Below are 21,095 nucleotides of genomic sequence, written 5' to 3'. Positions count from 1 at the left end.
TACTGAATGTGTGTGTGTGTGCTTAGTCATGTCCGACTCTTGCAACCCCATGGACTGTAGCCAGGCAGCCTCCTCTGTCCACAGATTCTCCAGGCAAGAACCCTGGAGTGGGTTGCCATTTCTTCCTCCAGGTGATCTTCCTGACTCAGGGATTGAACCTGCATCTCCTGCATTGCGGGCAGATTCTTTGCCACTGAGCCATCTGGGAAGCCCACAAAGAGTGAATAGATGGGCCAAATTCATTATAAAAGTTTACACTGTGATTTAGCTTAAGGATAGAATAAATAATGGTTTATATGTGTTTGTGTGAGTGTGCATATAAGTGTGCAAATAAGACACAAAAATTTGTCTTTCAGTGAAACTTTAAGTAAAAATCATAATAGCAAAGTGTTTTGCATAGTCTACTAAACATTTTATAATTTTTTCCTTTAATTATGTAATTTTTCAACATTTGAAAAGTAGTAAGCAGAACCCTAAGTAATTACCCTCCATATTGGCCATATGCCAGCATATTTGCTGTGAATCTCTCCAATTTTTACAGAAATTACCAAAGCAATGTGCATCCTTTTTATTATTCCCATTGCTACTTTTGGAGGTGAACACGCTTCCTACACCACTTCATCAATCCTTGGCCAACCCTGTTCACTGACAAATAGTCAGTTTAGACCAAACACACACCTTACATGTTGGAACACTTGAGAGGTGGCGTGACCGACTCGTCAGCCATGGCAGGGTTAGTCTTGGCTTCTCGTCAGCACTGGCAGCTTTAAATTGGGTCAGGACGTGAAATGGTCGATCGTTCACAAGTTAGCATCGATTACTTGACGACTGATCTGAAAATGGTGAGCTGTGCAGAGCAGCACGGTGCGCAGGCAGCCTCTTTGGGGGTCAGGGGAGATGACAGACTTTAGAAACGGAGGGCTGAGCATGCGCTCTGTAGCCTCCCCATCTGCTGCCTGGGAACGGGGCCTCCATCCCTCAGAGCCAGAACGGGGTGAGATGACCGACTTTACAGGAGCTCGGGGTGGATCTTAAACCAGCACGGTGCGGCTGTTTCTTACCAGGCCGTCTGTTTCCCTGTAGCACTGCCGAGTGCAGGTTTGAAATGGTGCTGTTGCTGCAGTGATTAGGCAGCTCCCCTTTGGAAATATAAATGGCTACTGAAGTTTTTTAAAATTTTTAAATTCAAGGATAATTGCTTTACAGAATTATGTTGGTTTCTGCCAAGCATCAGCATGAATCATCCATAGGTATACATATGTCCCCCATATGTCTGAAGTTTTAATAAAGAAGTTAATGTATACATTTTGCATTCACTTTCTGATTGTCCATTTTAACCTAAACTGGGCTTGTTTTCTACATTTTTTAAAGCACAGAACTGTTACGCTTCGCAGACAGCCTGTGGGCGGCCTGGGCCTGAGCATAAAGGTATGAATGCGTTGCTTTTCCCCCGACACTTCCCTGTGAAGGTCCCCAATCCGACTTCACTGCACCCCTGTGCCTGTCTTCCAGGGCGGCGTGGAACACGGCGTCCCTGTGGTCATATCGAAGATATTCAGAGACCTTGCAGGTAAAAGCAGCCGCATGACCGTGTGTGCATGGCCGCAGTTTGGAGTATAGAGCTCTGTTTTCAGCGGGAAGATAGCCGCTGTGTGTGTCGCCTGGCCATCCGCCTGCCGTCTTATTTCACAGCTGTCTGCGCTCTCATCCCCGATCCCGCCAGCCCTTAAGAGAGATACTGACCCACAGTGTGGCATCACGTTGACCCCAGGAGACACGGACATGGCAGTGATTTCTCAGAAAAGACAGACCTCTGGTGGGTGCAGTGAAAGGAGGGTCAGTGTGACGAGGTTTGGGTGTAAAATCGCGTCACAGCCATGGGGCCAGGCAGGGAGGCCGCTGGCCGTGGTGCTGAAACGGTGATGATGGCTTTGGGAAGAGCTGCCTCTCCCGGGAGGTCAGAGTGTGTAGGGTTGAGGGTGAGAGCGAGTGAGTACTGGGCAGGTGGCTTTACATCAAAGTGCATATTTTTCTGATAAACTCACTTCATGGCACTTTTGAATCCAGCTCTTCCGGGCTCCTCTGCTCCCCGGGCCGCCCATCTGCCTTTCTATCAGGTCCTTCCTGCAGGTCTAGGAGGTGATCCCGCCTGACCCGGGCAGACGGACACCTGGCCCCGAACGTGAAGCCCACGTTGTCGAGGGCCAGCCTGAGTGTTGAAGGGGATGAGGTCGAGGGCCAGGGTGTTGACAGGTCCTGGATGAGATTCCTGGACTCCTAGGCTGGGGGAACAAGTCACGCTTTCCCCCAGGACGCTCAGACCTGGTCCACATCAGCAGGGGGCCTGCTGGCACAGCCTGGTGACCTCGGGCCTCATGCTTCCAGAGGTCTCACGGTCCTGATTTCCTGCAGGGACTGTTCATGGTGAGGTGAAGCCCCCATTGTGGCTTTGACGTCAGCCGTGCAGAAAAGAGGTTTTAACAACACGTGTGTTCTGCATAAAGACTCTTTTGTACCAAAAGGACACTCAGGATGCAGCTTGACTGCAGTTTCCCCTCTTTCCAGCAGAGTCACAAAGCCCACCCTTAAAGTGTACAGCAGGTGGATCGCACATTGTGGGCATTAAGGGTCCTGAGCCCATAAAGCCACCTGCCTTCCGCAGGGGATGGTTTTCCTGGAGAGCCCCCAGCCGTTGTTAGGAGGGAAAAACAAGAGCCTGGCCCTCCTATGCTGCTCTTCTTGGCGACACAAAAGGATTCCAGTCTTATCAGGAAATATGGCTTTAATTATAACCATGAGGACCCAGGTCTCTGAGCCAAATGGCTGTTCTTTTTCAAGGTTTTCAAAGCACTTCAAAGAAGCATACACTTCTGTTGGACTGACATCCTTTTGTTGTATAAGACAAGCGCTGCAATTATGCAGCTGAAGAGCTTGCAGGGCTCAGTGGCCCCTGTGTTTAGATCGAGGGTCTGCAAGGAGAATGAATCAAGTTGTTGCTGAACTCGGAGTGTATAGTCATTTCTGGGTGACCATAACCATCTGGCTGGCTGATTAATGATTGTGGGAAGGATTGCTCAAATCTGCTTGTGAACATTCTTAGTTCTTTTTTGTAAGTAAATTTTTAAATTTGTGGGTATGAATATGTTTCAGAAAAGGATGAGAACAGGGGAATGAAAGGTTGTTGCTGAGCCGTGAAAGACACTGGGATTCTTGGCTCCTGGAGGAATTCAGTCCGGGTTCAGTGACAAGGCTGATCGCTCAGAGCTTTCGTGTAATACAGTTTCATTAAAGTGTAAAAGAGACAGAGAAGGCTTCTGACATAGACGTCAGAAGCCGGCAGAAAGAGTGCCCCTGCTCCTCTTTAGCTACTAGCAGGCTGCTAATTAGAAAAAGGAGATGTCTCAAAACTCAGAGCCCTCACGACTTGAAGAAACGCAGAGTCCGGGGTAAATACACAGTTCTTTAACATAGCTTACGACACACATTTCTGTAAGGAAAATGCGTTGGTTAGCTCAAGGTTTGAGAAAGTTCAGTTCAGGTGGAGCCAGGTGTTGTCGTGGCAGCACAGAATGTAAGAGAAACCTCCCTTTAATTTTGTAAAGAAGGAAAAGATCTAACACTTGTGGTTGGCTTCCTCCTGCCATTTAAGAGAGAGAAACGTGTCTGCCACAGGCGACCTATTTGCTCCATTTGGAGACCCCTGGCCTTCCTGCCTGTTACCCTCTCAGGAATAAGATTAAAATCAGAAAAAGATTGCTCAGCTCAGGAAGAGCATCTCCCTTCTCTGCGGAGGTGTGAATGGGCCAAGGCGGCCTGCAGGGTGACAGGATCACCTCCTCCGTGTCTGCAGCCCCCTGGGTCTGGTCCCCTAGGCAGGGCCCGCATATGCAGACACGATTCTCCCGGAAAGCAGACTCTGCTCTCCAGCTCCAGGAAGCGTCCCGAGCATCTCAAACCCAGTGAGTCTCCCAACCAGGTCTTCCTTGCCTCCTGCACTTCTGGGTCCTGGGTCCTGCATCCCGCCCGCCCGGGCCTCCTCTCCATCCCCACATCCTGCCCCGGCCAGGCTGGGGAGCAGCCCCGCCCCACGCCAGGGCGCCCCTTCATCTGCTGTGACCGTCCCACCCACGCCCTCCTCTCTTCACTGTGAGTGTTCTACACCCTGCACTCCTGAATTAAATGCTCAGTGAGCTGAGATCTCGGACCTGGGATGGCCTCACCAAGTTCACATGTTCAGGGTTTGGCTCAGGACACGTGCATCTTGCAGGCAGGGGGACCCTTGGCTGAGCTGCCGCATGTGTCGGTGTCAGGAGGGTCCTCAGTGTGCAGGGGCCCAGGCTCCGGGAAGTTGTCCACACACGTGAGGCAGGTGCACGAGACGCTGATAACCCAGTAACCTGCACCCCACCCAGCAGCCCACCGAGTTAGGGTTTCTCCTGGGGGTGAGACCCTCAGGGGCAGGGCTGGGGACCCTCCCGCAGGGCTGTGCCTGGCTTGGTCCCCTCCCTGAGGAGGCAGGTTTGCAGTCACCCCAGAGGGGACCTGGAGCTGGAGGGCTTCTCTCCTGCTTCATGTGGGGACCAGAGGGGTCAGCATCCTGATGTCCACCTGGCGTTGCATCTAAGGATTGGGCGGCTGGAAACCGTTCGGTTCAGTTAAGCTCTGTCACTCAGTCTTGTCCAACTCTTTGTGACCCCATGAATCACAGCACGCCAGGCCTCCCTGTCCATCACCAACTCCTGGAGTTTACCCAAACTCATGTCCATTGAGTCGGTGATGCCATCCAACCACCTCATCTTCTGTCATCCCCGTCTCCTCTCGCCTGCAATCTTTCAGTTTTTTCAAATGAGTCAGTTCTTCACGTCAGGTGGCCAAAATATTGGAGTTTCAGAGGTCAGAGCAGAATATAAAACCGTTTATTCAGTTATTCATCCTCAGACCTACCCGCCTGCTCTCGATGGCCGCCTTGTATGGATCAGACTCTTCTGGGCATTCCGGGCAGACACTGCTCGTGTACACTTGTGTCCAGTGGGAGGAAACTGGCCGTCAGTGAACAGATCACAATACACGTTCAGACAGTGACCACTGCCCTGAAGAAAATTAAACGATGCTGGGGCGTGCCGAGCAGTGGACGGAGCATCTCTGTTGTTACAAGGTGGTCAGTGGAAATCTCTCCGTGGATGATGCTTAAGCAAATATTTGAATCAAGCAGAGTAAGGTGTGAGCAGGCCCTGCCGGGCAGCATCCCACACTTGTAAAAGATGCAAGATGAAGGGTCGATGGGCCTGTTTGCTCAGAAACAGGGGGAGCCAGTTGGGGAGGGTAGCTGGGGAGGAGAGGAGGGATGGAAGGCTGGGGCAGGTCCTCAGCGTCTCGTCCTGGAAAGGGACTTGGGTCTTATTTATGAGTAAGGGGTTGAGGGGGCCAAGGGGGTTGTTTGGGGGTGGTCCAAAGCAGGGTCAGAAGTTTTACATTAAAAACTGCTCAGGTTGCTGTCCAGAGAATGTTCCAGTACCTGGGCAACGTTGGGGCACCACCCTGGAGCTGGGGGGGAAAGGCGCAGGGAGGTCACGTGCCCAGTTGTGGCTTCACTGTCCTTGCCACGGGGTCAGGGTGGGGCGGGGGCTTCCCACGTTGGCCGGACATCGGGCCTGGATATGTGGTTGTCACAGGTGCTTAGACACTGTGTCGCCACACTTTGCCTTCTGGCGGCACGGCCTCGAGATCTGTCAAACGGAGCTCAGGGACACTGCGGAGCCTCCTGGGGTGTGAGGTCCCCCGAGGCCTTGTGTGCTGTTTTTCTCCAGCACATTCACCTGCGTTTGGTGTCTCGCTTCCATGAAGTGCTGCCGTCAGACAAGATCGGCGATGAGCTTCTTGCCGCAACTGTGAGATTTCTTTAATTAATGGATTTGGCTGATTCAGTGTGAAGCTTTCTCTTCCCCTTGGTCCTTGCCTCCCCTCTGGTTCTGTCTCCTCCATGTACACCGCAGCTCCTGCCTTGGCATTCCTTCTGAGGCCGCGTGCCCTCTGTCCCCCGAGGAGTCCACGTACCAGGTTCAGGAAGTGGGCAACCTCTTCAGGGAATGCGGCTGTTCACAGCCCATCCCAATGGTGTCTGTGGTCAAACTTTCTCGTAAAGTGAAGAGAATGTTTGTTTTTAAAAGCATATCACTGACCTTCCAGGGCTGCCCTGGTGGCTAAGACAGTGAAGTGTCTGCCTGCAATGTGGGAGACCCAGGTTCAATCCCTGGGTTGGGAATATCCCCTGGAGAAGGAAATGGCAGCCCACTCCAGTATTCTTGCCTGGAAAGTCCCATGGATGGAGGAACCTGGTGGGCTACAGTCCATGGGGTCGCAGAGAGTCAGACACGACTGAGCGACTTCACTTTATCAACCTTCCAGCCCTTTGGTCTGCAGCTGCTCTGATGGTGGTTCAACCCCCTTTGTGGGCTCCTTGGGAGGGGAGCACATCGCCATGGTGACGACCCCCCAGGTCCTGGGCGGGTCCCTGTTCCGGACCCAGGAACCGAGCCAGTGCTCCCTGGACTGACTGCTTCACAGGCGGGACCCTGGAGAAGCCCCAAGAGCAGGCGCTGGACGGCAGCCTGCTGGTCGCCAGGCAGAGCTGCACGGAGCCTGGTAGGATGCAGGCAGGCGGTCAGGTCGGGGGTGCAGAGCCTGTGGGAGAGCTGCTACGACGCCAGGACTCCGCTTCTGCCCAGCCGCCTACCACCCTCCCCACCCTGTCCCTGTGGGCTTCTCCCTACAGGAGTCAGCTGTCAAGAAGCCCAGAGCTCTGGTCCTCCAGGCCTGCCACTGAGTACCCCCTGCCCCATCCCACGGCAGCCATCTGCTGCAAAAAGTCACAGGCGGGGCAGGGGCTTCTGTGTCCCCCGCCCCCAGGTCAGCCCCCGCAGCGTTCCCACCTGCAGCCACAGCGGCTGGGCCTCTGCGTGGATCCAAGCAGGCGTCCCTACCAAGTCTGCTGGCTGTGGGGCTCCACGCACCCTGCGTGTCCTCTAAGGATGGAACCTCAGCACAGCTCTTCAGATGGTGTCATCTTTATTTTCAAAGTTGGTGGAGTTTTCCCCCGTTTTGAGCCAAGACTGAGTGATCGGAGGCTGGACGAGGGCTTCCCGCCCTCTCCCCCAGCGCCCCGTCTCTCGGCGCCTCTGGGTCAGGTATCTGTCTCCCCACTTAGCTCCTCTGGCAGCACCAATCGCTCAGGGTGCTGGTGAGCTCCGCACTGAAGGGCAGGCTTCCTGGATGAGTTACCTTAACCCTGAATTACCGGAGGAAAAGCTCGTCTGGATCGCCTCAGATGCACGCGCTGGCACTCTCGTCTGCTCACAATGTGTAAACTTCAGGTGGTGAAACAGCTAAAGAGTCGGCTTAGGTCATTCTTCACCGACAGCAAGAGGTGACTGACACGTCAGACCCGGTGGTAAATTCCAGAGCAGGATGCTGTGGTTCATAAACAGCAGACCCGGCCGACGGTGGACCACACGGCGGAAAGGATGCTCTGGGCACTCGGGTCTGTGAAGGGCAGTTTCTCCTTCTCCGACTCTGGGTCACGGGACCACGGCTGGAGTAACCAGCACCAGCAGTTCTGGGCTTTATAGTGAGGACCAAAGAGCTTTTCCAACAAAGGACCTAGAGGATCACATACATGTTTGCAGTGAGTGTAGAGGTGTGCATAACATTTTCTGATAGTTCACCCTCTGATCTGAAGTGACGCTTGTGTGGCGGAAGGCTGCCTCCTCCTGGGGGGACACTGCGTGTCTGCTTGTCTGCCGAGCCAGGATTGTTTGGGTTATTTCAGGCTGGCCCGCGTCCGCGCAAGGCGCACAGCACCTCCATGTAAACGTGGGGCTGAGTCAGTGCTCCCCAGACTGCTGCTTTTTAATCTGAGTATTCTGTACCATCTTTCAGTATAAAAATCCCACCCCCGTGCTGTGCTGGAAGGTGAACACGTGTCAGGAAGCAGGGCTCCTCGGGAGTTGAGGGCGGGGCAGGGGCTGTGACCACAGCGCCCGTGACCCCTGCTGGGCGATGGCCATGCCCACGTGTGACTGGTCCTGGCCTTAAAGGACTCGGCGCTTGTGAAGGACGATGAAGTGGGTGTGAGACACCAGAAACACTGGATTTCCCTTGTTATTAACCCAGATTCTTGGTGCAGTTAACACTAAGGCTTTTTAGGAGGTATTATCATTTTCTAATATTCCCCAGAAGTTTATGTGAATGAATATTTAACATGTCTGAATCTTACTAATTAATTTGCAGAGAAAACAAATTATTTCTGTTATAACACAACTGTATTGCAAAGAGTGATTAAATTTGCATAACCTCACATGACACTAGTGATAGCAGTTAATTTGACTTGAAACGGCAAGAATAACAAATACAGACGATCTCCCTGCAGCTAGTTTGCATGTTTGAATATTTATGTGGATCAAAATATATTATGGCCTGTTTCCATTTTACATCCTGATGTAATGACAGGGTTACCACAGAAATAAGCTGGAACCACTTTCAACTGAAACCCATTAACCTGTATTAATCTGACCAAAAAGTTTATTTTATTTAGGAACATTAATTAAAATTTTAAATTAAAATCAAACTTCCATGATACTGTTTTACATCCACTTTACCACTTTCCCTGGTGGCTCAGTCAGTAAAGACTCCACCTGCAATGCAGAATATGTGGGTTTGATCCCTGGGTCGGGAAGATCCCCTGGAGGAGGGCATGGCACCCCACTCCAGTATTCTTGCCTGGAGAATCCCATGGAAAGAGGAGCCTGGAGGGCTACAGTCCACACGACTGAGCGACTTCACTTTCACTTTTCACTTTCGTGCATTGGAGAAGGAAATGGCAACCCACTCCAGTGTTCTTGCCTGGAGAATCCCAGGGACGGGGGAGCCTGGTGGGCCGCAGTCCGTGGGGTCACAGAGTCGGACACAACTGAGCGACTAAACCACCACCACTAATTTGTTTCTTAGGACTAAAAGTGTCCATCAAAGGGACAACACTTCAAAGATTTGATTCAAAAGTTTTTTTTAATTGGCTTTTTTAAATGATGGAGAAAGAGAGAGACAGAGGTCTCTATCAGTAGGTCTCACCTAATGGGCAGTGGAGGTTTTTCTGGGCAAAGTCTCTGTAAATAGTAACTTCATTCAGTTCAGTTCAGTTCAGTCGCTCAGTCGTGTCCGACTCTTCGAGACCCCATGAATCGCAGCACACCAGGCCTCCCTGTCCATCACCAACTCCCAGAGTTCACTCAGACTCACATCCATCGAGTCAGTGATGCCATCCAGCCATCTCATCCTCTGTCGTCCCCTTCTCCTCCTGCCCCCAATCCCTCCCAGCATCAGGGTCTTTTCCAATGAGTCAACTCTTCATTAGTTACCTAAAATACTATTGCGTTTAGTGGTATAAAGATTGTATTTTATTTTCAACAAAATTTAATATAGTTAATGACTAGAACTAACATTAACAATTGACATTAAATATTTTTCTGGAATTTAAAGAATGCCACTGTTAAAAGAATAGCTTATTACTTGGTTTTCAATATTTAACCAAAGACATAAAGCAAATCTAGATGAAGGCAAAAGATACCTGTGAAAATGGGCTCTGTGTGGGTCTCGGCCATTACCTGCACTGCAGCTGCTCCAGCCTTCTTGGTTCTTACTGTGGTTGCAAGACGCCCTGGGCAGTAACCCTGAGGGAACTTTGAAAAAGTAGAGGTTCTCTACTGGTAGGACCTGGAAATTACACAGCAGACCTGGTCACACAGTGAGACCAAGGTGGCCGGCAGAGAGAGAGGGCCCTGGGGGCCTGTTTTCACTGAGGTGGGAGGGGGCTTGGGTTTCCAGGGATCCCTCTTTGTTGGTCAATTTAAACATAAGAGCGGGAACTTAAAGCCCAGGAAGAGCAAAAACAAGTGGCCCAAATGATCAGTTACTGAAATCAACCCAGATGTCTAAGACATCTGAGCTGGCGAGGGGCGGGGGTAGGGGGTTCCTGGCTCTGGTGTGTGGACGACAGTGTGATGCTACAAGCTGGGCCCCTCACACGGGGTCCCTGGGAGAGCAGAGCCGAAGTCAGGCACTTGCATTAAAGAAAAGACAGCTGCCAGGGTTTACACTGAAAAATGCTTTACATTTGGTGCAAATTTGTTCAGTCTTGTTAAAAGGAGGTTTCTTTCTTCCCCTATGATAATAGAAAAATTAAGTGGAAATATGCTATAGAGATTATACTCAAACTGTACAATGCAAAGGTTTTCTTTCCTTTTGCCTTTAATATTCTGGGCACATTCCCTTTAATTAAAACAGTCTGTGTAAATGTGTTCCCAAGAAAGGGGGAAGTCCTAAGGGACTTGTGTAATTCCTATTTTGTTGTCTGTGTCGACTTAATGGAAAATGGGGATCAGACTTTCCACATGTGCAATGAAATCCTTCATTTGTGCTTCTCGTTAAACAAGGCTCTGTGTTTGGAAAGTAACTCTCTTAATGTGCTAAAATCAGCTGAATGTGTAGCTGCATTGGAGGGGCTGGTGATGTGACGTTGCATTTCCCCACACCCGTGTACACACGCGCACATGCACACGCACACAGACACACATGCACACGCACACAGACACACGTGCTCACGTTCCCACATCACACATCCACACATGCACGCGTGTGCATGACCGTGCACACGTGCACACACAGATACCGTCACCTGTGCACACATGCACACATTCACCCACACAAACTCCCACATGCACACACATCCGTATGCATGCATGCATATTCACACATGTGCACACACTCATACTCAATGTGCATACCTGTGCACACATGCACAGACTGCCTCTCACAGGCACATCCACATGTGTGCACACACACTTACACACGTGCACACACAGATACCCACACTCACACGTGTACCCATAGGCACACACACATACATTAACCTACACAGGCTCCCACGTCCACGTGCATGCACACACACGTGTGCACACACTCACACCTGCACACACTGTACCGGTGGCTGCATACTCTGCTTCAGCCACCACCAAGGAGCGTGATGTCTCTGAGTCTCTGTTAACACTGTTGCCCCTTTTACGACCCTGCAGCAGACCAGACAGGGATGTTGTTCGTAGGGGACGCCCTGCTCCAGGTCAGTATCTTGAACTTCAGTCCTTAGCTCTGTTGCATGTTAGTTCCTGTTAGTTCTGAACTGAGACTTATCAATTATTATCCTCAAAATTCTTAATTTGTCATCTTTTCAGGTTAATGGCATCAATGTAGAAAGTGCAACCCACAAAGAAGTGGTAAGTGTGTGGTTTTTTTATGGATATTGTTCTTTTTATTAGATATTCTCTTATTCTAATTATTTTGTTTCTATACATGCATTTCACGCATGTGTTCATAGGGGCCTCTCGGGTGTTGTAAAAGGTAGATTTGGTGGCTCCTATTTTGAAGATGGGGGCTGAAATTCAGGGAGTGAGGAGCCCTCCCAGGTGGCCCGTGTCGAGCCTGTGAGGGTCCCTCTGGCTTTGCATGCTCATCCACCTTGGAGGCCATCTCAGGACGCTCACCTGTGGTGCCCGTCTGGGATGCTGGCCCGTGGACACGGGGGTCACAGGCTTTGCCCCAGTGCCTTTCCAGATGTGAACCTTGGCCAAGGTCGGGTCAGGCTCCACAAGGCAGCATATTAGTGGTTCGTTACTAAGAAGGATTCCTTTAACTCTCCAGGCATGGAGGTAAGATATACAGGCTGGATGGGACACGTGGTTTAAGGTTTAGGTTCAAATGGATGACATGTAATTTATTTCCTAAACCTAACATTTATCAGTTCTGCAAAATTGATATCAGTTCTGCAAAATATTTATCTGCAAAATATTCTGTAAAATATTTCTGCAAAAGCTTGCTTTCTTAAGGTGAGAATACACACAGTAATTCAAAAAGAGACAATGCACAGCCAGGTAACTCTATCCAAGCCCCCAGGAGGGGGAAAGCGTTCATCCAACAGAAAAGCTTCTGAGTAAAAGATGTGTAAACTTAATACACAGAGCTATCCCAATATTTGACTAATATAAATATACCTTTTGGACCAAATTATCAAATTATAAGTCCACAGTCTTATGTGATACAGAAGCCATGCTTGAATCAGCGTGGCTAATGACATACATGATCTCAGCTTTTCGGGTTCATGAAGTTCATAAAAATATTAAATTTGTAGAAGACCTCATAAGTCACACAGTTTCACACCCTCATTTTTCAGAGTAAATTCTAGATTCAATTAATACTAAAAGGGAAAAAGGCAGTTCTGCTCAACCAAAAAGCTCCACAGAATGAACTCCTGCCTGCTCGTTGCCTCCTGCCTTGGCAAGCCTCACGGCTTCAGGGTGACAGAGACTGTCCATGTCCCGCTGTATGGCACCCATGTCCCCATCCACACTGACACACGAAATTGGAGCGGCCCTGGCAGGGAGGGAACTTTACTTAATTTTACTGAGCAAATTCTGAGACCTCTCACCATTCAGAGAGGAATGGAAATCGACGTTTGGAAAATTGCTTGGTCTGACTTGCATGCAGAGGTTAGTGATAGCAGGGAGGCGGGGATGCTGGGGTGACGGGTGCCCCTGCGGGTGCCCTGGCCCCACTTGTCTGCCTTGGAGCCCCCAGCGCAGACCCGAGCCTGACGTCCACAGAGGCCAGAGTAGGGTCCGTGCTTGATCTTGAAGGATCTCAGAAGGAGAGATGGTGCAGAACTCCGTTTCTATGCAACATGGTCAGAATTTTTTTCAAAATATCAAATGTTAAATTAACTTCTAGTCCAGTATGGCAGTCCAGGGTCTTAGATCCTATGAGAGCCATTGATTAACAAAATGCCATAATCACCAAAAAGGCACTGACTCACTTCGTGAGGCCTCCTTTTCAAGTTGAAATGGGTTCTTTTTTATACGTGTTTTAGTCACGCACAGCTGCTCTGCTATCGCTAAGGTCTCAGGCCAGATCCTGAGTTCTGCTGGTTTTGAACTCAAGAACCCTTAGAAATAAAGCCTTCCCTTGTGTTTAGAAAATGGTAGAAACAGAATCTTCCAATTCCAAGCTGCAGCCCAGCCCTCACCCCTGAACCCTCTGAACCCCTGCACCCCGATCCCAGCATCTCGCACGTGTGGTCGCGCTGGTCACTCAGCAGATCAAAGTGTGTTTGGTAGAAGGTGTCCTGCGGGAGCTGAGGCTGGTTGTTTGCTTCTCCAGGTGTGCGTGAGTGTGCATGCACACACAGACGTGCAGATCCGCATGACAGAAGCAGTGGGTGAACTTGACCCTGAAGAGAGTCACAGATCTCAGGCCCTTGCTGTCCAGGTGACGCCCAGGTGTTCAGCGTAAAACTCCATGAGCTGAGGACCCGGCAGCTTCTGTTGGGCCAAGCCCTCCCCGGGTGTGTCCCCCACCCTTGGACACCCACACCTGCAGGGCATTGCCCGGGGTTAGAGGAGGGAGTGCGGTGACCCGGCACTTTGATCAGAATCGCCTGGGGACAAGTGGCCAGGGGACAGGAGACACGTGTCAGCCGGGAGGGGCTGGGGTGGTGCACTCCTGTCTCTGGGGCCTCGGCCTGGGCGGAGGGTGGTCCCAGAGAGCCCCCAGCCGCCAGGCCGTCCGAGCAGAGCGTCCGTCTCATGCTCACGGTGCTGTCCTGCCCTCCCTTCACTCAGCTGACCTGGGCTCGTGTGTTCAGCGGGGTTCACAGGCCAAGGCACAGGGGCGGGGGACGTCAGGATCTGGGGGGCATGGAAATGTCCCCGGGTGAGAGGAAAGGCGTTCCTGGGTTCTCCGGGCAGAAGCCGGTGGCTATGCATGCGAGGGCCGGGCACCAAGGTCATATGGAGGCATCGGGGACGTTCCTGAGGGGGCCGGGGCAGGAACACTTATAGCTGCTTATTTCTGGGCTGTGTCTGCTGTGTCTGGATCGAGGTGGCCTAACTGACGGGAAACACGTCAGGCTTTCAAAGCTGTCTCCAGAGCTAACGTGGGGAGCTCTGTAACTGCACATGAAAGCCTGAACCCGGGGGTGGGTGACCTTGTAACCGAGAGGGGCGACGTGATGCACGCGGTTTCTCCAAACCAAAGGGTCGTTTCAGCTCTGAAGCTCGTGTTTGCAGTTTGCAGCATCACAGCAGATGCGCGGGCCTGTGTGCCAGTGTCTGAGATTTGGCGATTGGTACTCCGCGTGGGTTTCTTCCGTGAGTTTGGTTTCGGGCAGGGGGGTGTCTAGCGTGCGGGGAGCCTGGCCTTGGGCTTGCACCTGTGTGTGGATGAGGCACGGAGCTGTGTGCCTGGGGACACACCTCATCCATTCGTCCCCCCAGGGGAGGCTTGCAGAGCTTCCAGAGTCTCAGAGGTAATCGTGAACACTGGCTCCTCGAGAGACAGGCGAAGCGTGTAGCGGGAGTGGAAGTGTTAGTCGCTCAGTTGTGTCCGACTCTCTGCGACCCCATGGACTGTAGCCCGCCAGGCTCCTCCGTCCATGGGACTCTCCAGGCAAGAATACTGGAGTGGCGTGCCATTTCCTCCTCCAGGGGATCTTCCCAACCAGGGGATAGAATTCAGGTCTCCTGCATTGCAGGCGGATTCTTTCCCGTCTGAGCCCCCCGGCAAGCCCTGGTGGGGATGCACGCTTTCTTTCCGTGGTCCCTCTGTAGTGGTAAAGTGGCTGTCCTTTGTCACACTGACAGGTGCATCTTCTGAAAAATGCTGGCGATGAGGTGACCGTCACTGTCGAGTATCTCAGGGAAGCACCGTCGTTTCTGAAGCTCCCATTAGGTAAGTGGAGGGGCTCACGGGGGCCGACAGCTTCCTCCTCACCTGTTGTTTTTCCTGAGACGTCCTCCTGTGTAACACGCCTGCAGCCTCTTTAGAAGCAGGGATTCCCCACGGTCAGGATGCTGTGTGCATCCTGTTATCTTAGAGGGATAGACAGACAGGCTGCCCACACTTGTCTTCTGGCCACACAACCTCGGGTGGGACGGTAAGGGGGGCGTGAAAGAACACGGCCTCACTCTTGGAGTGGCTCCTCGACGGCCTGGACACGTCAGTGTGAAGACCCGTGAGTTCATCAGGTTCCCCCGAGCCCGCTGGAGCTCTGCCTGTGCGGTCTAGTGTCTGAAGGGAATCTGGGGTGATGGGCACCTGCTTCACCCAAACTGTGCCGGGGTCCTGAAGGCGAGCCTGTAAACGGGCTCCTGACTTTTCAAGAAGAAAACTGAAATCACAGAAGTAACTTGCACGACATCCACTAACTTTCCTCATCTGTGAACTGGTGGTAATGATCAACAACCACCACACCAGGGGCTTGTGTCTCGGAGGAATGACTGCAGCATCGTGGCCGGGCTGTCAGCTCCGTCCTCCGCAACACGGACGCTGGTGACACGGGAGGGACCCGTGTGCATCCTGCTCCCCTTCAGGCGCACGCCGGTGCTCGCAGCCCCGTCTGGGGTGCAGATGAGGGCGGTGTGGGGCCCCTGCTGAAGTGCCCTCAGCTCCGGCCAGTGCCTGTCGCTCGGGGACTTCACCCCGTAGAGTCAGGTTTTGTCACCTTCCAGGAAAGTGGGAAATCTGGATTTTAAAGCAGTGTCTGGGTTTTGATTAAGCAAACCCATGTGCCGGTCAGACTTGGCTTCCCAGCTGGTCTGGAGTTTTTGCCTAATATCACTTATCCCCCAGTAGTTGGCTTTTGATGGCTAATGTTGGCCTTGAAACTCTTCAAGCTAAAGGAAAACAAAGGACATGTGATCCAGGCAGGCAGCAGCTCTGACCGTCCACGACCGGCGGGGCCCTTCCCGTCGCGTCTGAGAACAGGAGAGGCGGGTCCCCTGGCTCTCTCCCGAGATCGCCCACTGTGTGTGTGGAGGGGGCAGGGGCAAGCCTGAGCGTAGTGGCTCCTGGGTCCTGGGGCCACTGGCACCTGGTCTGGCATCTGGCGAGGGGTCCAGACACGTGGTCGGGGCTGACGAGGCAGGAGACTCGTGGCCACAACTGTGTCCATGTGCAGTGAGCACTGGTCTCACTGTGCCCCCTGCTGCCCCTGACCACCCAGAGCCACAGGGGCAGGCAGTGGGGGATGTGTGGGGACAGGCCCACAGGCTAGGGGACATGGGGACTCCTTTCCGTCCCTGAACTTGCTGAGAGCGGACAGAGGGCTTGAGATGGACGCTGACTTGGCCCCCTTCCCCGCCCCTCCCTGTCCACCCGGGTCCGCGCTCCAGGCCCAGCTGTGGCTCCCTGATGAATCCAGAGCTGCTTCCTCTTTTTACAAACATCGCTTTCCTCAAACTCACCTTGTCTTCCTAGTTTTCACTAAAGCAGCTTGCAGTGAAAGATAATCAAATGTGTCAAACAAAGAAATAATATCCAAGTTATCATCAGAAAGTCAAAAATAACTTAGGAAATTAGCATCGTTATCCTAGCAATGGGGAGTGCAGGTTCGTGAAGCCATGGGGGCTGGGGATGGGCGGGGGAGGCCGCTGTCTCCCTGGGCCTAGGGAAAGGCTGACCTGCTTGCCCACTGCTGCGCTTCCCGTGGGCCCCAGACGGGCGGCTGGCCGTGCAGCGGGGTGAGGGCCACGCTGGCTCGCAGCCCAGGGGCCAGTATGTTCTCTTCCAGACCCGGGGACGGCTCACGCTGCTTAGGGTTCTAAGTCCATCCTGTTCCCGTCCGCTTCTCCCAGGCTTGTCGGGGACCCGCCGGGTGGACCTGCAGGTTAGCCCAGGAGCCGCGTCTGCAGCACAGTCTGTATTGTTCACAGGGTCCCCGGGACCAGCCAGCCAGCCGGGCAGCGGGGCCTCCTCGCCCCTCTTCGACAGCGGTCTGCATCTGAACGGAGCCTCCAGCAACACGGTAAGCACGCGCCTCCTGTCTCCTTTAACCAGCCTGTGTGTGGTTCCCGAGCCATTCCCGGTGTCTCCTTGGGTGTGTGACAGCTTTCCTGTGTTCTCACGTGGAACTGAATTGTCAACCGCTCTCCGCCCGGGTGCTGCCTCTCTCCTCCCCTCCACGAGCAGGAGTCTGCTCAGGGCTTCACCCCAGGCTCCGTGTTCTCTTCCAGGCCCAGGGACGGCTCACACCGCTTAGGGTTCTAAGTCCATCCTTGTTCACATCCAGACCCCGGCCGAGTGTTTATGACAAGTGGAGTCTTGGGCACACCAGTGACCTGAGCAGAGTCTTGGTCACACCAGCGACCTTATCAGGTCCAGATCCCTGCCGAATATTTATAACAAGCGGAGTCTCGGTCACACCAGTGCTGCCCACCCAGACCTGAACCTGAACCTCGTCGGGCCCGTCCACACCCTCACCCGCTCCGTCCTGGTGCCCCGCCCGCACCCTCGTGCTCCGTCCTGGCCCCCTGTTGGTTGGTCACTGCTCATGTTTCCTTCACAGAGGAAACAGGGGGGTTACTCCTGCATGACTTGATCGTCCAAAACGGTTTTCCTTTTTCCGGAGAGATGACTGGCGCTTCCACGAGACGTGCTTGGAGCCTGGGTGCTGACCTGGGCCTCTGAGGGGCTCTGGGTGCCGGAGTGACTGGTGCTTCCACGAGACGCGCTTGGAGCCTGGGTGCTGACCTGGGCCTCTGAGGGGCTCTGGGTGCCGGAGCACCTGTGGCAGATGAATAAAGAGCTCAAATTAAAGAACAAAGGATTTATGATGATGAATAGCTGATTTTCTAAGCTAAAATTTTCAGAAGATTAATGCAAAAGGCTAGGGTCATTGCAAAGAACTGAATGAGTCAGAAGTGTACAGGAATAGTATATTAAAGCCCAAAATTGAAACCGAATTTTGCAGAAATTATAAGGAAACCTATAAGAAGCTTATAAATAGTGGTTGCAAGTGAAGAGCAGATGTAAAAAGAAAAAGTAATTAAAATGAATACATTTTAAAATGTTAAACAAACATTTAAGTTAAACAATGACTTGAATCTTCTAGATGGACGGGAGGCTGGTCTCCTAGGCAGAGATAATGAACGAGTGAACGATAGAATGATATTTAACGGTTTAATTAAAACATAAGGCACATGCTGAGAAGTATTCAACTTTGAAATGACAGCTTAATAAATGTTACAGCACCATGGTCAGAATATAGCACGTCGCCAAAAGCTCACACTGCTGCTGCTGCTGAGTCGCTTCAGCCGTGTCCCACTCTGTGCGACCCCACAGACGGCACCCACCAGGCTCACCGTCCCTGGGATTCTCCAGTCAAGAACACTGGAGTGGGTTGCCTTTTCCTTCTCCAATGCATGAAAGTGAAAAGTGAAAGGGAAGTCGCTCAGTCGTGTCTGACTCTTCACGACCCCATGGATTGCAGTCTACCAGGCTCCTCCGTCTATGGGGTTTTCCAGGCAAGAGCACTGGAGTGGGGAATCTCACACTACATCCCCCTCAAAAAATTACCATTGTTTAGACCTCAATTGCTATAGATTCATTTTATCTGTATTTGAGCTTCATGTAGAGTCATACTCGCCTCTCTGACTTTGTGACTGAAAGTCGATCTTAAAATCCACCAGCAAAAACAGGTCACTTATGAAGAATGACACTTTCGTTAACAACGTATTTCTCAGCAGTGACAGTGGAAGCTGCAAAGCAGCCCAGTGCATAACATTTTCAAAACCGTGGAGACAAAAGCCATCACTACTGGTCTATCTCTGCATTCCTCGCAAAAACGTGTTTCCAGAACAAGTGAAAGTACAGACTTGTTCTTAGGAAGAGGATCTGAAAGAGTCGCTAACAGGCTTTCACTAGGACAGTCTCTAAAGGCCACATTTCAGGAGGGAAAACACGAGGGATCCCGGAAGCATGTGGAGGTTAAAGGAGGGAAGTCTGTGGAAAGTAACGCAGTCACTTGAGTTAGGCTGGCAGGTGCCAGCCCAGCACGGACTTTCGCAGAACGTCTGTTTTCTCTCGTGCAGCTCGGGAGCCACTTTCTGTTGCGTTTCCCACTAGCCGCTTCTGCTCCCGACAGTCTTGGCCCAGGAAGTGAGGCACCTCCGTTCACGTTAGTGCCTCAGCTTGATGGGTCGTCAGGTCACATCGGGGCGTTGCGTCATCTCTGAAGCCCCCAGTCCTGTATAAAAGATACCATGTGTTTCTAAAAATAGTATTTGCACACTCCTCTCTTATTTTCATCATGCGCTTCGGTAGTTTATTGACCTTTGTCTTGAGTAGATTCTGGTAGCTGTAAAGACTTCAGTTGTCTTCCAGACAACCTCCCGATGAAGAGTCTAAGAATCAGGCCCTGTTTTTACTCCACCATTCATGTTTCATGAGATGTTTTTAATCTTATCATCATAATAATGACTTCTCATTATTATGATAATGCTATATGATAATCCTAATAATGATTTCAATTAGAAGAATATAACAGTAATCTGCTATCAGATATTTTGATCTGCTTTTAAATTATTGTATTACTGTAACACTTAAAAATGTATACAACTTAATTTAGATACTCAGCTGTCTTCGTGAAATGAATTAATTTCATTAAAATAACAAAGTAGACATTTCCACTCAAAATATATCAAATTCAAATAGGAAAATTATTTACATTTTTTGTGGCATGCAGAGACCGTACAGTACAGTGCTGCTGTCTCATCCCTGAGGTGTGTGTCTTAATTCAGCTGCAGAAAAATATTTGACAGTGACCCTTCTCCCTCAATAGTAATTAATACGTGATGTCTAATTGAGCCTTTAAGAGGTGCTCTTTGGAGGGAAAGCCAAGCATTTCAGTGAGAAACACGCTCGACTGGGGTAAGGCTGCGTGTGAGCGCCTGTGTGAACCCGCCTGTCTGCCCTTGGGCCCCGTGACCTGCGACCTGCCCTCGGCCAGCTCACAGAGACACGCAGAGCCCACTGCTGCGCGAGGTTCCCGGGCTGCCGTGTCCACACGCAGTGTTCTGCCGGGGGTCACGCAGGGCGGTCCAGCTGTCCAGGGAGGGCCGGGCCCCTGAGAGTCAGGTGCAGACGTGTTTAGTTAATGCCAGTCCGTCTGGACAGGAGGCATTCTCAAAGGAAATTAGCCCTGGAAATGCAGTGAAAGCTGAAGCTCTGTCACAGAAGTGGTTTAGTTCTGGGTCTACTTAAATTCAGGTGCAGACGTGTTTAGTTAATGCTAGTCCGTCTGAACAGGAGGCATTCTCAAAGAAAATTAGCCCTGGAAATGCAGTGAAAGCTGAAGCTCTGTCACAGAAGTAGTTAGTTCTGGGTCTACTTAAAGCAGCATTGGGAAGAAACGGGTGCCTCTCAAGCCCCCAGGGCCCGAGGCACGTGCTTCCTATCTGCGAGGGACATCACCACCGTCAGGAGCAACACAGAGCAGCTCACGACCAATGCCCACCACGCCTGCGGAGGCCACAGCCGCTGTGCTGGGGCCACGGCCCAGCTGCACCAGCCTCGAGGCCTTCCGGGGACAGCAGGAGATCTTGGCTCTTTCTCCCTAAGGAGCTCCCAGGTCTCCTTGCAAAGCCCCCAGAGTGCTTCCCTCCTGCAAGCCCCAACTTGCTGGCCCTAGAGGCACCCCCACTCTGCCGCCCAAGGCTGGGGCCCTGGGCACCATCATCCTTAGACTTCGGGTGTAAGTCCACCAGTCTGTTCTGGACGCCTGGGCACTCAGCCGGGGACTGTATAGTGCCCGGGGCCCAGTTGGCAATACGGCTGCATCCCTCCTATCCCCAGGATCCGCCCTCTCCCACTACCCCCGTGGCCTCAGGTGACTCCTCCAACTCCCAACATGAGCAGGGTACCCCATCACCCCTAAAGCTGTGCTCTGGTGCCTGACATCCGTTTCTTCTCCCATCCCCCCCCATATCAGTGAGCACCAGCTTCACATCCAGTTCAGACGCTGCAGGCAGCCCAGGCTCCCAGCCCCATCCCTGGGGGACAATCTGCTGTGATGGCCACTCCCCAGAGATTTTCCATAAGATGCCCCGTGTCTTAATGTTGGAAGACTTCTCCCAGCAGCGGGTGACTGGCCGGGGAGATGGACTCACAGCCCCTGGGACTGTTACGATATGAAACATGCCTTCCACTGGGCGCTCGTCTGG

The 21,095-nt window shown here is 52.0% G+C and overlaps 1 protein-coding gene across 1 annotated transcript in view; it reads left to right on the top strand.

The window, feature by feature from the left end:
- Window positions 1–21,095, top strand: part of SNTG2 (syntrophin gamma 2) — a 120,155-nt gene that overhangs the window by 54,381 nt on the left and 44,679 nt on the right. Inside the window, exons 3-8 of the mRNA XM_059889545.1 lie at window positions 1,372–1,428; window positions 1,513–1,570; window positions 11,124–11,167; window positions 11,280–11,321; window positions 14,739–14,826; window positions 16,809–16,900. Coding sequence (XP_059745528.1) covers window positions 1,372–1,428; window positions 1,513–1,570; window positions 11,124–11,167; window positions 11,280–11,321; window positions 14,739–14,826; window positions 16,809–16,900 — 381 coding nt within the window. The remainder of the gene's footprint in view (window positions 1–1,371; window positions 1,429–1,512; window positions 1,571–11,123; window positions 11,168–11,279; window positions 11,322–14,738; window positions 14,827–16,808; window positions 16,901–21,095) is intronic.

The sequence above is a fragment of the Bos taurus genome, chromosome 8, assembly GCF_002263795.3.
Source record: "Bos taurus isolate L1 Dominette 01449 registration number 42190680 breed Hereford chromosome 8, ARS-UCD2.0, whole genome shotgun sequence".
NCBI classification, from domain to species: Eukaryota; Metazoa; Chordata; class Mammalia; order Artiodactyla; family Bovidae; genus Bos; species Bos taurus.
The sequence above is the reverse complement of the archived record's forward strand: the minus strand, read 5'-3'. Positions and strand labels throughout refer to the sequence as shown.